Genomic DNA, 16,500 nt, shown 5'->3' on the forward strand with positions numbered 1-16,500 from the left:
TGGGCGCAGGTGCATCAACCGGAGCTCGTCAGCTCGTTAGCTGAAGGGAGCCTTTTTAAATAGGAGGGGGGTGGGCGCACACTGCCTCACACTCCAGCACTCAGTTTGCCCCGATGCCTCATAATAAATGCAGTGCATGATAACACTTTCTTCGGTGTCAGGCACTAGTTTTTGACCCTTGTTGGTGCAGCCAGTGCTGTGTATCTCTAGACACGTGTTTCAGGATAATTGTCCTTCTTCAGTAGACAGCAACACTTTTTTGAGCGTGCTGGAGATGCTGCCCAAAGTCTTCTCATGTCTCAGTACCATTCGCTGGGCGCAGGTGCATCAACCGGAGCTCGTCAGCTCGTTAGCTGAAGGGAGCCTTTTTAAATAGGAGGGGGGTGGGCGCACACTGCCTCACACTCCAGCACTCAGTTTGCCCCGATGCCTCATAATAAATGCAGTGCATGATAACACTTTCTTCGGTGTCAGGCACTAGTTTTTGACCCTTGTTGGTGCAGCCAGTGCTGTGTATCTCTAGACACGTGTTTCAGGATAATGGTCCTTCTTCAGTAGAGAGCACCACTTTGTTGGGGGTGCTGGAGATGCTGCCCAAAGTCTTCTTAGGTCTCAGTACCATTCGCTGGGCGCAGGTGCATCAACCAGAGCTTGTCAGCTCGTTAGCTCAAGGGAGCCTTTTTAAATAGGAGGGGGGTGGGCGCACACTGCCTCACACTCCAGCACTCAGTTTGCCCCGATGCATCATAATAAATGCAGTGCGTGATAACACTTTCTTCGGTGTCAGGCTCTAGTTTATCAACCTTGTTGGTGCAGCCAGTGCTGTGTATCTCTGGACATGTGTTTCAGGATAATTGTCCTTCTTCTGTAGAGAGCAACACTTTTTTGGGGGTACTGGAGATGCTGCCCAAAGGCTTCTCAGGTCTCAGTACCATTCGCTGGGTGCAGGTGCATCAACCGGAGCTCGTCAGCTTGTTAGCTCAAGGGAGCTTTTTTAAATAGGAGGGTGGTGGGCGCACACTGCCTTACACTCCAGCATTCAGTTTGCCCCGATGCATCATAATAAAACTGTGTACTGCATTTACCAGGATGCAAATAGGCGAAACTGTGCAGGGACTGTGAGGCAGTGTGCTCCCAACCCCCATTCTGTTTAACAGGCTCCCTTGAGCCAGCGAGCTGATGATCTTTGGAGATGCACCTGTGTGCCTGTGAGTGGTACTGTGACCTGAGAGGAACTTGGCAGCATTTCCACCAGCCCCAGATGATTTTTCTTTTCTCTCTAAAACTGCTGCTCTCTACTGATTAAGGGCTAAATCCAGAAACACGTGTCTAGAGATAAACAGCAATGTCTGCACCAACTTTGGTGAAAAACTCCAGCTATTTGTGAAGTAGGTTTGAACTGTGTACTGCATTTACCAGGATGCAAATGGGCGAACTGTGCTGGGACTGTGGGGCAGTGTGCTCCCAACCCCCATTCTGTTTAAATGGCTCCCTTGAGCCAGCAAGCTGATGAGCTTTGGAGATGCACCTGTGTGCCTGTGACTGGTACTGTGACCTGAGAGGAACTTGTCAGCATTTCCAGAAACCCCAGATGATTTTTCTCTGCTCTCTAAAACTGCTCCTCTCTACTGATGAAGGGCTCAACCCAGAAACACATGTCTAGAGATATACAGCAATGTCTGCACCAACTTTGGTGAAAAACTCCAGCTATTTTTGAAGTAAGTTTTAACTGTGAACTGCATTTACCAGGATGCAAATGGGCGAACTGTGCTGGGACTGTGAGGCAGTGTGCTCCCAACCCCCATTCTGTTTAAAAGGTTCCCTTGAGCCAGCAAGCTGACAAGCTTTAGAGATGCACTTGTGTGCCTGTGAAAGGTACTGTGACCTGAGAGGAACTTGGCAGCATTTCCAGCAACCCCAGATGATTTTTCATTGTTCTCCAAAACTGCTGCTCTCTACTGATGAAGGGCTCAACCCAGAATCATGGGTCTAGAGATATAGAGCAATGTCTGCACCAACTTTGGTGAAAAACTCCAACTATTTTTGAAGTAAGTTTGAACTGTGTACTGCATTTACCAGGATGCAAATGGGCGCACTGTGCTGGGACTGTGAGGCAGTGTGCTTCCAACCCCCATTCTGTTTAAAAGGCTCCCTTGAGCCAGCAAGCTGACGAGCTTTGGAGATGCACCTATGTGCCTGTGAGTGGTACTGTGACCTGAGAGGAACTTGGGAGCATTTCCAGCAACCCCAGATGATTTTTCTTTGCTCTCTAAAACCACTGCTCTCTACTGATGAAGGGCTCAACCCAGAAACACGTGTCTAGAGATATACAGCAATGTCTGCACCAACTTTGGTGAAAAACTCCAGCTATTTTTGAAGTAAGATTGAACTGTGTACTGTATTTACCAGAATGCAAATGGGCAAACTGTGCTGGGTCTGTGAGGCAGTGTGCTCCCAACCCCCATTCTGTTTAAAAGGCTCCCATGAGCCAGCAAGCTGACAAGCTTTAGAGATGCACCTGTGTGCCTGTGAGTGGTACTGTGACCTGAGAGGAACTTGCAGCATTTCCAGCAATCCCAGATGATTTTTCTTTGCTCTCTAAAACTGCTGCTCTCTACTGATGAAGGGCTCAACCCAGAAACACGTGTCTAGAGATATACAGCAATGTCTGCACCAATTTTGGCGAAAAACTCCAGCTATTTTGAAGTAAGTTTGAACTGTGTACTGCATTTACCAGAATGCAAATGGGCAAACTGTGCTGGGACTGTGAGGCAGTGTGCTCCCAACCACCATTCGGTTTAAAAGGCTCCCTTGACCCAGCAAGCTGACGAGCTTTGGAGATGCACCTGTGGGCCTGTGACTGGTACTGTGACATGAGAGGAACTTGGCAGCATTTCCAGCAACCCCAGATGATTTTTCTTTGCTCTCTAAAACTGCTTCTCTCTACTGATAAAGGGCTCAATCCAGAAACATGTGTCTAGAGATATACAGCAATGTCTGCACCTAAGTTGGTGAAAAACTCCAGCTATTTTTGAAGTAAGTTTGAACTGTGTACTGCATTTACCAGGATGCGAATGGGCAAACAGTGCTAGCAATGTGAGGCACTGTGCTCCCAACCCCCATTCTGTTTAAAAGGCTCCCTTGAGCCAGGAAGCTGGCGAGCTTTGGAGATGCACCTGTGTGCCTGTGAGTGGTACTGTGATCTGAGAGGAACTTGGCAGCATTTCCAGCAACCCCAGATGATTTCTTTGCTCTCCAAAACTGCTGCTCTCTACTGATGAAGGGCTCAACCCAGAAACACGTTTCTAGAGATATACAGCAATGTCTGCACCAACTTTGGTGAAAAACTCCAGCTATTTTTGAAGTAAGTTTGAACTGTGTGCTGCATTTACCAGGATGCAAATGGACGAACTGAGCTAGGACTGTGAGGCAGTGTGCTCCCAACCCCCATTCTATCTATGTTTTTTATATCGATTTCTTTGTTGCAATATTTTTGTTCTTACAATTTTAAATATAGGATGTTGATATTTTTGACATCGATATTTTTGCATCGATATTTGTGTATGGTGATATTTTGGGAATCAATATTCTATCAATGAACCAGACTTGAGTCCGCCCAACATAGTGGTAGTGCTTGGGCGGCCTGCCTATATGGCGGCAGTCCTACACATAGAATCATGATGCGACCCCCTTTGTGGCGGTCGCATCTTGCATCTTTACCATCGCTGTGGGTGCTGCTGCCTGCAGCACGCGCCACAATGTGAAAAATACATGTAGTGCGTTCCTCTGCACTACGTGGCAGGCACCACGCTGTGCCCGCAAATTAGTGCAGGGAAATATAGGGATGTACCATGGGTACCCTCACAGTGCGCCACCACCTCCCCCAACATCATGGGGGCCCTCAACAGGCCTCTAAAACCAATCCATGCCCACCTTTCCATGGCTGTTTACCCGCCACGGAAAGGCTGGCTGCGACCAGCATTGTTATTTGGCGGACCATTTTACAGATGCTGACCGCTCTGCCAGGCAATCGGGACGATTGCCTGTGGCGGATCTGTGGCGGTTGGTCTTTGCACCTGCCACGGTCACAGTCCGATTCCTCCTGCATTCCTAATTTGGCGGGGGAAAATAACTGTCCCATGGGGGAGGGCCTTCCACAGCAAGGCTGGCCATGGCGGGCCTTCTGAAGTGGCAATCATCTTCTAAATTTCATCGCATTCACATCATGGGTAGATCTTTTACAGTTCAAGTTCCTGTCTTTGGAATAATCTATCACCTTTCCTTCGAGCCATGACAGAGCTGTTGTGATGTAGGAAATGTCTGAAGACTTGGCTTTATACCTGTTAATCATATGTAGGGATGGTGTTTACCATTTTATCACACATGTTAAGCAAATTGACCTGACACACCGGAGGACTGCAACAACTGTACCTTGCAGCAGTCCCTGTTAACAAGCGGAGAATATTCCATTGCCGTAGTCTCCCCGCCGCCGCTCTTGTCATCAGCCGCCGCAGAGCGGGGGACTACATTTCCCTTGGGGCTTTGCGGCAGGAGCCGCCAACGACATCGCACGCCCACAGGAGGTGCTACAAAGGCACGCGCTGCCCGTGGAGCCATGTTACTCTTTTTCTGACCCCCTACCTGACACACCGGAGGACTGCAACAACTGTACCTTGCAGCGGTCCTGTTAACAAGCGGAGAAAATTCCATTGCCGTAGTCCCCCCGCCGCCGCTCTTGTCATCAGCGGCCGCAGAGCGGGGGACTACATTTCCCTTGGGGCTTTGCGGCAGGAGCCGCCAACGACATCGCACGCCCACAGGAGGCGTTACAAAGGCACGCGCTGCCCGTGGAGCCGTGTTACTCTTTTTCTGACCTCCTACCTGACACACCGGAGGACTGCAACAACTATACCTTGCAGCGGTCCCTGTTAACAAGCAGAGAACATTCCATTGCCGTAGTACCCCCGCCGCCGCTCTTGTCATCAGCGGCCGCAGAGCGGGGGACTACATTTCCCTTGGGGCTTTGCGGCAGGAGCCGCCAACGACATTGCACGCCCACAGGAGGCGCTACAAAGGCACGCGTTACCCGCGTTGCGGGACGCCGGGCGAAGCCCGGCAAAGGGCGGGCCCTCTTAGGCCCTCAGAGGCCATAGGAGGCCGGGCTGGGCCACCCCTCTTTCGTGCAGGACACAGAATATACCAATTAGGTATTTGTACTTTGTTCCCATACTTGTATAACGCGTGATAAATCATTTTTTTGTTGCTCTTAGTTACAATATGGTAACATCTAGAAAGGACCGAAAGGTCACCATCGAATCTACTGGGGGGGTGGCAACTGGTACCATCGATCAATTCCTGACACGGGCAAAAGTGGTAATTGAGAAAGAGATAGCGCTAGTGGAGAAGCGCCTCTCGTTAGATTTGCTGACAGGGAAACGCTCCTCCCTTGGCAAGATTGGCTCGTCTGCCACACCCGAACCATCCCCAAGCAACACACCATTAGTGATCTTGAGCTCAGTATCTAAGACAACACAAGAAGAAATAGAAAACGCTGAGGTACGTTCATTACTAAATTCAACACCAACTAGTTTGATTTCTCGTGCTTCAATCGTCTCACCACCTGTATCACCCATTCCATCACTGTTGTCACCGGCATCTGCGACTTTAGCACAGGTTAATACTGTGACTTCTGAAACTACTAACATTAGCACTACTGACTTACCATGTAAAAGAAAAAGAGGAGCAAGTCCATTAAAGAAAGTCATAGCAAAGAGGCGAAAAAAAGTACAAAGGGCCCTTCGAAAGCCTGAACAATCCGCTAGTTCACCTTTAGTAGTCATTGATAAGCCCCAACTAGTCACCCAAAGCTGTAGTGAAGAAAGGCTACTAGAGAAAATGGAAAAATTGGTTAGATCCCTAGTGTTGCCACTACTTGAAAGGACGAAACAACTAAACTCCAAAATAGACCACCTGGAAAAATTAATCTCTGGAAATACAACCAGATTAGACACTGTAACAACTGTCTTAAAAAGCACAAAAGTCTTACTACCTACTTCTGCCCCACCAACTATTATTCCCGGTAGTAATAGCACAACGTTGCAAACTAACATCATAGCACCTTCTGCTTTCCAACCTGCTACAACTACCACTAATAAAAGTATGTTAGACACTCATTTAACGGAGCCTGTTAGTAATAAAACTGCGAGGGCAGGCGAGACGGCCAAGAAACAACTTGAACGGAATTCCCGAGTAGTGGAAACCCAGCCTAAAGATCAGGGCGCTAAGAATATCAAGCATACTTCTCAACGAGTCCCCTGTGTAAATCTCCCTCCTGAATCAGTCCCCTATACAATTATCATGGTGGAAGTCTGCGGTATCGGAACTGAGAAACGGGAAACACACAGGGACTTGAAGAATAAAGTTATATACTGGCTTAATGCCAACAGAACACTTCTCCATTCTCTAGTACGGAAATACTAAATGTTAGGAGGGTAAACTTGATAGGGAATACTGCCAAAGATTTGGAGGGAGACTGTGTCATTGTAAGTTTCCAAGACCCCTGGGTGGTTGATTTTATCCGTAGGGAACCTAGGTACGGGAGAGAGGGGGACATTCAAACTATAGATTTACATTATTTTTATCCTGGTGCAAAACTTGCCCCATCATTCCCCCCGCGACAAGCATACAGAAGGGAGCCATATGCAGCCAATCCCTTCGCTAGGGCTACATTCCAACTACCCCTATTAAATCGATTTGAACCTTTTTCAAACCTAGAGGGGGTAGACTGACTGCCATCCAATAGTGAAACTATCGAAGCTTCTGAGCCTAATACTAATATCACAAGCAGGGATATTAAACTTAAAGCGCTTTTGCAAATATCCAAAGCGTCCAAAAATTTAAATGATGGACAGGAAGCTGGGCAGAAAGAAGGCCATGAAGTAAAGCAGGATGTGGATATGTCATTCCAGTATATAACTGAGGGAGATACAGATAACAGGAGAAATAATACCATCATAGATACAATTCATAACAAAGTATCCGTCACTTATCAGGATAGAATCCAAAGTAGACGGGAAACAGTCATTGCTACAGAGGCAAAGGTATCATTAACATATAACAATATGTCCGATATTGATTATGCTCATTTAACTAGTCCCAGGTTACCACTCCCACACCAGCCGGTATATGAAGCTGGAGAAGGACTGAATGTCATAACCTGGAATATAGCCGGTATAAACAACAAATGTAATACTCCCTTTTGGAATGACTTCATTACCCAAGGCCATGACATAATATGTCTACAAGAGACATGGCATAGAGACCAAATTACCGTTGAAGGATACACATCCTTCAACATAAATGCTGTAGATTCCACTGCCGGTAGGGCCAAGGGTGGATTGTTGACCCTGATTTCAACTGGGCCTACCGAATTTAATTTGGGCAAACGCATTGATGTTGGCCCTTATGCACTCATAACCTGCCTTGAGCACCAAAAAACGAACGCCCTAATAATTGTTAATTTTTACAATAATATTTTCAATGCCAGCAGAGACATGGTGGTACATGATATAGAAGCAGCAATAGAGAAATCACTTGCTGATTACAGGGATTGCCCAGTAATACTCTGGGTAGGAGATTTTAATTTGCAAGTTTGTTCAGATGCCCATGAGGGGATCTGCGGCACTATTTATGATCAGGAGGATAGAAGTGCTATAACATATAATCATTTCCCACATGACACATATGGGTTGGCACTGAATAGCTTAGCTGCCAAACTAGACTTAGAACTTTTGGATTGTTCTAAAAAGAGGGGCAACATTAGATGCCCAACTTTCAAAGGCAGGAACTCTAATTCTAATATTGACCACATAATATCCTCGAGTGGCACTGCCTACCGCGACTTATGGATAGAGGAACAAGCAGTGAGTGATCACAATAGTATAGCCTGTAGACCAAACAGACCTAGAATTAAGTGGGCAAAGGTCAATCCTAATAAACTTCTATCAGAGGTAAATGCCAAATGCGAAGCTGAAATAAGTTATTGTCTTAAAGACGCGACCAATCCTGAAATCACACTATATATGATTAATAGGATTAATGCAATAATAGAGGGCCTATTGACTGGCAAGAATCTGAATCCTGGAGTTAAACAACCGGAATGGTTCAATAAAGATTGTACGGAAGCCTTGTCTTTACTAAAACATGCCCTACAAATAAAACCAAGGGAGCCGGAATTAATTAAGGAAAAGCGCCATCATTACAAAGCAATGTTAGTAGCAAGGAAAAAACAAAAATTACAAGACGAGGCATGGCAAAACTTAGATATGGCCACGGCCACTAAAAATAGTAAATTATTGTGGGAAATTATCAATTGTCCTTTTTTAAAGAATTTTTCTATACCTGCAGTAACTTCTAACGTCAACTGTAAAGCATGGATAGAACATTTTTCCAAAGTTTTTAATTCAGACTTTTTGTCTATAGATACCTCTGGCATATGGCCAATTATTCCTCTATCCATTACCCTAACTGAGGTACAGGCAGGACTTGTGAAGAGCAATGGTGGCAAGAAGGGCTCAAGAAGGGCTCGAGGTCAGAGGCATGCAACTACCGACCCATCTCCCTCCTTGATTCATCGATAAAAGTACTAAGTAGAGTTCTCCTATAAAGACTGGAAACATGGGCAGAAGAGGAATCTATTTTATCACCAGTAAGGTATGGATTCAGGAGGGGGATTGGGACGATGGAGCAATGCATTAACCTCGACCTCATCATTAATAAATATACCACAGCCAAAGATGGAAGTCTTTTTTTTATGTTTTACCGACCTTAGTTCTGCTTTTGATTTGGTTGAACATTCATTACTATGGCCCATTCTAATAGATATGGGCACACCCAAAGAGATCATATATTTCCTTGCCAGACTATATGACACATTAACATGTAAAGTACGTTATGGGATGGCTGGCGAGTGCACTCCTTACTTCAAAGTTAAAAGAGGAATAAGACAAGGATGTGTCTTAGCACCACATTTGTTTTCCCTGTTTATAAACGAGATAGATGCGACACTTAGAACATCCGTGACGGATTCGCCACTAATTGATGGTAAACCCATTCCAATTCTGCTTTATGCAGACAACGCGGTTCTTCTATCACGTATGCAAAATGGTCTGCAACATCTCATTGATAACTTTTCCACATTTATAGTCAAACGAAAACTGGTAATTAACAAAAGTAAAAAGTTCACAATGGCATGTGGGAAAAAAACCAAACAAAACAGGACTTTCTTTTTAGATAAAGTCAGGTTAGAATCCGTTAAGAAATTCTGCTATTTAGCGATAACCTTTTCCAGAGACGGGGGCTGGAATAGCAAACAGGAATGCGTGCAGCTAAAAATGTCCAGGAACACCAACAGCATCTTTAGATTTGCAATCAAATTGGGAAACCGCAGAGTAAAAGAAATGATCCATATTTACATTTTGAGATGTCTGTCATCTGCACTGTACAGGGCTGGTTTGTGGGGACATAATATTAACATCTGTAAACTGATCCAATGCCAGGAAAATCTTTTTTTGAATCGCTTACTATGTACCCCGGCATCTGCTTCCATTGAGATCATACATAGGGAAGTGGGCATACCCTATATTGGAGAATTAGCCGCCTTACGTCCACTTTCCCTATGGAGATCTATATTGTCTAAAACCGAAGCAGTATTCACCCAAACTGTAATTAGGGATTGTTTAAAACTGGAACATCATATGCGTATTCCCTGGTTTAGGCACATCCGGTTTTGGTTCAAGTCAGTTTTTGATTTTGATCCCCTCCATAATCCGGAATTAGGTGTCCCTTTTTCAAAAAAGGAGTTAAAATACCTGTTTTTGGAAAATGCAGGGAAGATTAGGGCCGCCACATATGCAAGCCAAAGCACATATGCATTTTATAATGAACACAATGATAAAGAAGGCCTCCAACAATATTTGATAACTGTTACTAGAAGTATCCATCATTTTGTATTGACACAGCTGAGATTAGGCACTGTGCACCACCTTGTGTCTTTTCCCTATATTGGAAGGAATAGTGTTTTGCCCTGCCCATGCGATGGGACATCTAAACAGAGTAGTTGCCATTTTATGCTTTTCTGTAAATTTTATATTTCCCTTAGGAAATTATATTTAAAGCCTATGTTTTTAAAATATAATAAAAGAACCACTAGAGATGCTTTGCGGCTAATGTTCGAACTGCATAGTACAGATATATGTTTTTATGAAGCCACCTACATTTTAAGATGTATTTCTAGTAGGAAATCGATCATTACATGACCCAGAATAATTATGATTCCTCTGTAATTTTAGCAAATTTGTATACTGTCATTGTCTGTATTGGTTTTTACATTGTCATCAACTAAAGTTTTAAAATTAGTAATTATATACCCAATAAGAAATCTGTATTATTATTACTCATAGGCGTCTTTATAATTTTTATATTTTTAAATTGGGTCTATGTACCTTGACACCATTTTAACGTTCTATGGAAACAATTTATTAATTTATCAGTAAGATGTCCTGACTTAAATGACGCAAATTTGCACTTTCAAACTTTGTTTACATTTACCTTTCCTGAGGAGATACATGTTTTATGACCCTGTCTATTGTGGTAACTGTATTTTTTATGCTTTAAAATGTAAAAATGCTTTCTTTTTATTCTGTTTGTTTGCTACATGGTTATATTTTATATACCGAATAAAGCATTTGAATTGAATTGAATTGATAATCAATAATTGTTTAAAAAATTCCAATGCTTCTTTATGAAGATAATTGATGACCTTAAAAAATATATTTTTTGTACTGAAACATCACTTTCATTTTGAATTTAGCATTAAGCCCTGATGGAGTGACACATTCAACACACTGTTTGAAAAAAAACACAGGTTGGCTTGTTTTTACATATTAATTCAAATGTTTTTTCAATTCACTTTAAAATAATTTCCGCGACTCAAATTTGTTGATTATACATAAAACATCATGTTTTTCTTGAATAAGCAGCTATCACCACCAAGTTCTTTGAAACTACGGTTGATCTCTACTTCAAATCAAATGGAAAATCTGTTGTTATAACAACCCTGAAGACTTTTTTGCACTCATGGCCACTTGCACATGGAAACATGCATTATAATGATCTATTAATTTCTCCAGTCCCCTGGCTGAAGTAAGGTGAATATTTAATGCAATGGCAACATTCTGAAAATATCTTCTTTCATACATGTGCTTTCTGTTTTTAATTTCAGAATTTGTCAAGGCTGTTTTTTTCTCCTTTTTCTTTGACCGTGAAGTACCCTGAGCATGCAGTTGTTGTGGTCAATGTTTCGTACTCTTTCTGTGGCCTGTTTTCTCTTGAGTGTTTGAACTTATTTTCTGACTATAATATGGTTTTATTTGAACTATATTGTATCAATCACTAGACGGGCTCGTTTGAGATGTATTGTAGAATACCTGATCACAACAGATGACAGCCAATTATTTTTTTGATATTTTGACACTTTTCTACATGAGGTGATAATCTCGCCCTAGGGATCACCATGACCCATCCACTATGTGCCTCCAGACATTCTGCTTCTCAATCAGATGTTCGTGTATCATGTCTCCAAAGAGAATGGTCTAATATGCACCATTCCCATTAGTTTGCCACCCCACATTACATCCAGTCTTGTGAAACAACGCTTTGTTGGTGATCTGTGTTTGACCGAGGATGCCAACCCTTTTTAATGAGTCACGTGTATATCAGGTCATACCAACATGTAAAGAATCACTTAAGGGACCTGATAGTCTGGAATGTCAATGTTCATCTGGTAAAAGTATAAAAGCAAGCTTCAACAGGGCATTAAGACCATACAGTGTGTCACTCTCTCATGTGCTAGTTCATCCATGAAGTTTGAGGTTTCAACCAGCAAGTTAGGGGCAGAGCTTTCCTCCTCAGAGGGAATTCTAAATAAAGATGCCTAGCACAGCTCCCACTGCACACTTCAGGGACTGGATCATATATGATAGCAGGCAAGTGTAACCTCTAGGTGTGCATCCTAGTGTGAAAAAGTGAGCATTCCACACAGACAAATTCTTGAGATAGACTTTCTTCAATGCGATGCTCACAATCATTATTGAAGAACAATGAACATAATGTCCCCTTTCAATCACAAATGTAATAACTATGAACAGCACCCATTTTCTGTGAGTCACTAGGCCTCAATTATAAAAGGAGAATAGTAGGCATCACGCGTGGTTCAGAAATTGTGCTCCAAAATCTATAATATGTGTCCACCAGCAAGGACTTGGGCAAAAGAGAAGAGAGGGCCTACCCCATCAGGATTTCACAATGGGGAGACTAATTTAGTGTCTCTCCAGCCATAGGGTACACTAAGGGGAGCTTCAAAAAGCTCTAGGTCTGTAATTTGGGGTATTTCATAATAGGAAAACTCTCTGTATGGGGAAGAGAGTCATGTTGGCATTGACAGTGCTACATGCCAAAGTCGATAAGCTCATTTATGGGTTCAGCCCATGCATGAAAACTCTGGAAAAAATACTCAACCTGTTTCTAGAGCTCAATAAAATAGAAAGTATGCTATTGGTGCTTAGTGGTAATGTGATTAACACCTAGGATCCACCCATATATCAGTGCATTTTGGCACTTAATTTTCCTAGCTCATTTGTGCAGAATCTACACTGAATGACTTTGTTAGACCTGGTATCCATGGAGTGGGTTTCCCCTGTATTTTTTCCTAGGCCTTCTGGGATTTTACTGTGTGTTTTGTCTTCATTTTTCCTGGCCTAGATGCTTTTGGCACTTTGCCACTTCTGTTCAGCGCCAAAGTGCAAGTGCTCCCTCTGTAAATTGTTGTCATGGATTAGTGTTTCCATATTTGGATTATTTGGTTTACTGATAAGTCCCTAGTACAGTGCACAGTGTGTGCACATGGCCTGTAAACCAAATGTGGCTAGTGAGCTTGCAGTACAGGTTGTGCCACCCACACCAGCAACCTTACAAAAGGGTCTCAGGTCTGCCATTGCAGAGCCTGTGTGCAGTCTATTACTGCCATGTTGACCTGGTAAGTGCACCCACTTGCCAGGCCCTAACCTTCCCTTTTCTTACATGTGAGTCACCCCTGAGATAGTCCCAAGGTACCCCCGTGGCCAGGGTGCAGTGTATGTGAAAGGTAGAACATGCCCTGAAGTGTATGACATGTCCGGATAGTGAAAAACTGCCAATTTCGTTTTTCACTTTTCAAAGACCATCTGTCCTATAGTATAGAATGGGGAGTTTACTTATTACATCTTATAGGTCTAAATCCCTATGGGAACAAGAAAGGAAAATGGAGTTTAGTAAGATGGAACTCAGAATCAGAGGATGCATCTTTTAATAAGGATGATTTTTACGTTCTGGGTTTCAAAATACCACTTTTAGGTATTTTCTTGCTTAGCCATCCACTGTACCTCTTATAGGTCTTCTAGCTTTGTGTATTGACTGTCTGGCTGTGGAGGGACAGAGGCTGGGGATGTGCATGCTGTTCAGACAGCATCTTGGGGGGGTGAGGTGTGTCCTGCCTTTCCAGGGTGAGTCAGGGCTGGGCTGAATAGACCTCACCTGCATTTGTAGCAGGAGGAGGATATTTTTCCACACCTGAATGGGCCTGGTCTGCCTTGGACAATGCTGTCTCCACCTCCTGTCAGGAAGCTGCACCAGAGAGGACAGAACTGGTTATGGCTGAGTAAAGAGCTTCTCTGCTACCAGGGAACAAAGGAATACGTGCTATAAAAATTGGGGCTCAGACCCCTGAATTCTAGATCACTTTTGGACTTCAAGCGGAACCTCTGCCAAGGAGAAGAGCTGGAAGAAGCTAGAGGAGGAATCCTGCCCCTTTTCTGTTTGCTGTTTGGATTTGGCCTGCAGCAGTTGTTTCTGCCAAGGAGAGGAATTGTGTGTGTATCCTTCTTGACAAAGTATCTCCATGGGCTTGAGGTAGAGCTTGCTCCCTGGCCAACAAACCTCAGGAACAGCAAATACTCCAGCATCCTTCTGGGCACCATCTCTGGAACTGCTGGTTTCAGTCGCCGCAGAAGAAAAGAGCACCAGGCTCTATCACTGAGTCCGTCGCTGGTTCCATGTCTTTAAGGCACTGCAGAAGTCATCGCAGCACTTTGCACCACATCTTTGGTCTCACCTATGCCACTGATTGACTGTCACCGAGCGGCTGTTTGCCCTGCGTCCTGTGGGCACCGCACTCCACACCTCCTTGCTTCACTCTGCCTGGACATCACCGACCCCAACATCTAACAGCTCCGTCGCAAGCACCATGACCTGCCAGCACCGCATAGAGCACCCCCTCACTCCGCATCGTAAGACTTGGTCTCACTGAAGTCATTGGATGACCATCACCGAAGCGCTGCCTGCCCGCGCAATGAGGGCACTGCATGCTGCACCACTTCCACTTACAAATTGCAACCGCGACTGTCCCCCTGACGACTCATACCAATGAGATCGGTTGCAACGAGAAAGGTACTGTCTAGGAGTCTGTTGCCGCTTTAGCTGACCCGTACCAACGCGGTCAGCTAGAACTGTTAGACTCTGTCATTTACAGCATCGCAGTTGCCACAGGTCGAGCTACCCACTTAGAAGAACTGTGTTTTTCATCTATTCTTGCAAATTGAAGGTTATCTTGTAAACTAACTATTTTTACAGCATTGCATGTTGGATTTTTGTCGTTTTTGGTCTTGTTGGTTTGCTCATTCTTTCTAAACTGTGTGGAGTCCATTTGTAGTGTTTTCACTGTGTTTACTGTATGCTTGCACAAATGGTTTACACACTGCCTCTGAGATAAGCCTGTCTGCTCATGCCAAGCTACCAAGCGGGTGAGCAGGGATTAATTTAGAAGTGTGTCCCCCTTACCCTGACTAGGACGAAGGGTCCCTACTTGGACAAAGGTCCAACCATTGCCAACTAGGGACCTCCATTTCTATCAAACTTCTTATTTAAAGATCATATGGCTATCTTTTTTGTTCATTCAGACTCAGGCATTTACTGAGCACCATGAGAATCTTCGCAGAGAAACTTGCTTCACAAAAAACGTGGGTAAACTTTAAACACCATTGTCAATTTCCAAATTAAACCTTTTCTGTGAGTTGTTTCCAAACAGAGGTGTACTAAGTCTAAATAAAGTTATGTTTGGTGCTGCCAATTATAAATGTAGTGAATCTGAGCGAACACATGAAGCGGGAGATTGGAGCATCCCTCACAGTATACCATAGACTGCGATTGATCTATGGATATGTTTTCCAAAATATTACCTTCATAACCATGAGAGCACAAATCATCGTTGGTTCCATAGACCTTCCATCGGCTCCAGGTACCAGAGCCCTTGTATATTATGACCTTGTTTTGTTTATTTCCATAGTTAAAGTGCAGGTTTTCGCCTTCAATTCCGAAGAGGGTCTCATTTTTGCACTCCCATTTTTGAAGGTCACTAGTGGCATCACAGGGGAACAAACCCACGAAAGTCATGTCTTTCTTTGCTGGTACTCCCAGGCAGAGCTTTGATTCCATGTTCATGAGCTGTTGCTCTGAGACCCACCGGAACCGTTGGGATTCGCTCTTTGGGTTGCATATGGCAGCAGTCATTGAGGTTGTGCTGGTAGTCTGGGCACACCGCTTGTGATCTTCATTATAAATAAGAAATGCGCTGGAATCTGCACAAAAAACAGAAAGTCATGAGTTGGTAAAATTAAAAGTAATGGTAAACTTAAAAGTAATGGTAACAAAGAGTGAAATAGTTGCAGGATTACAAATTAGATGCCGCAAATCTCCGCTTTTAACTTGCAGAGTTTTGCAGACACAAAGTGAATGACAGGAATTAAACAAAGCGTTATAAAAATTGGCCCTACATCTTGGCATTGGGTAAACGGTTTTATAAAAAAGTTCAAAAATCTGAGCACTTCCATTGCAGATCAATAAATATGTAGTGCCTGAAATCGGATCTCTTTAAGACTCTTTACAACAGCATTATTGCAGAAACAGCCAATGAAATGAGGGGAAAGAACATCACACAAATTCAGCATTCAGGACAGGTGTGATTATGGGTGTGGGTCCTTTCGGAAATCTCCACTGGCCATGATTGACCAGCAAAGCAAGAAGCCATGAGCTATCCTATTTAGTACAAGGTATTATGAGTCCTTAAATGCATCCACATATTTAAATTTGAAAAATGTTCATTAAAAAACATTGTAAACATTTTTTTAGAAATAATAATAACGTCCAAGAACATTAAGGAATAGTAACATGCAGAGCAGACGGTTATTTGATGCTGAATAACATTTCATTACATTTGAGTAGATTTTATTGTCTTTTATAAAAGACTAAAGGGGTATAAAAAGTTAATAAGATTCCATGTTGCCCAGGATACAATTAATTAGTAGTGTAAAGTACAGAATTCTTGTAATAAAGAGTTATACAGAAGCTGGA

General features: G+C 43.5%; 1 protein-coding gene across 1 annotated transcript in view; it reads right to left on the reverse strand.

Moving 5' to 3' along the window:
• The window catches only part of LOC147688870 (macrophage mannose receptor 1-like), a 758,166-nt gene that overhangs the window by 673,849 nt on the left and 67,817 nt on the right, over nucleotides 1-16,500 (reverse strand). Inside the window, exon 2 of the mRNA XM_086941771.1 lies at nucleotides 15,330-15,728. Coding sequence (XP_086797897.1) covers nucleotides 15,330-15,728 — 399 coding nt within the window. The remainder of the gene's footprint in view (nucleotides 1-15,329; nucleotides 15,729-16,500) is intronic.

Source organism: Lissotriton vulgaris, chromosome 10 (genome assembly GCF_964263255.1).
Source record: "Lissotriton vulgaris chromosome 10, aLisVul1.2, whole genome shotgun sequence".
Lineage (NCBI taxonomy): Eukaryota > Metazoa > Chordata > Amphibia > Caudata > Salamandridae > Lissotriton > Lissotriton vulgaris.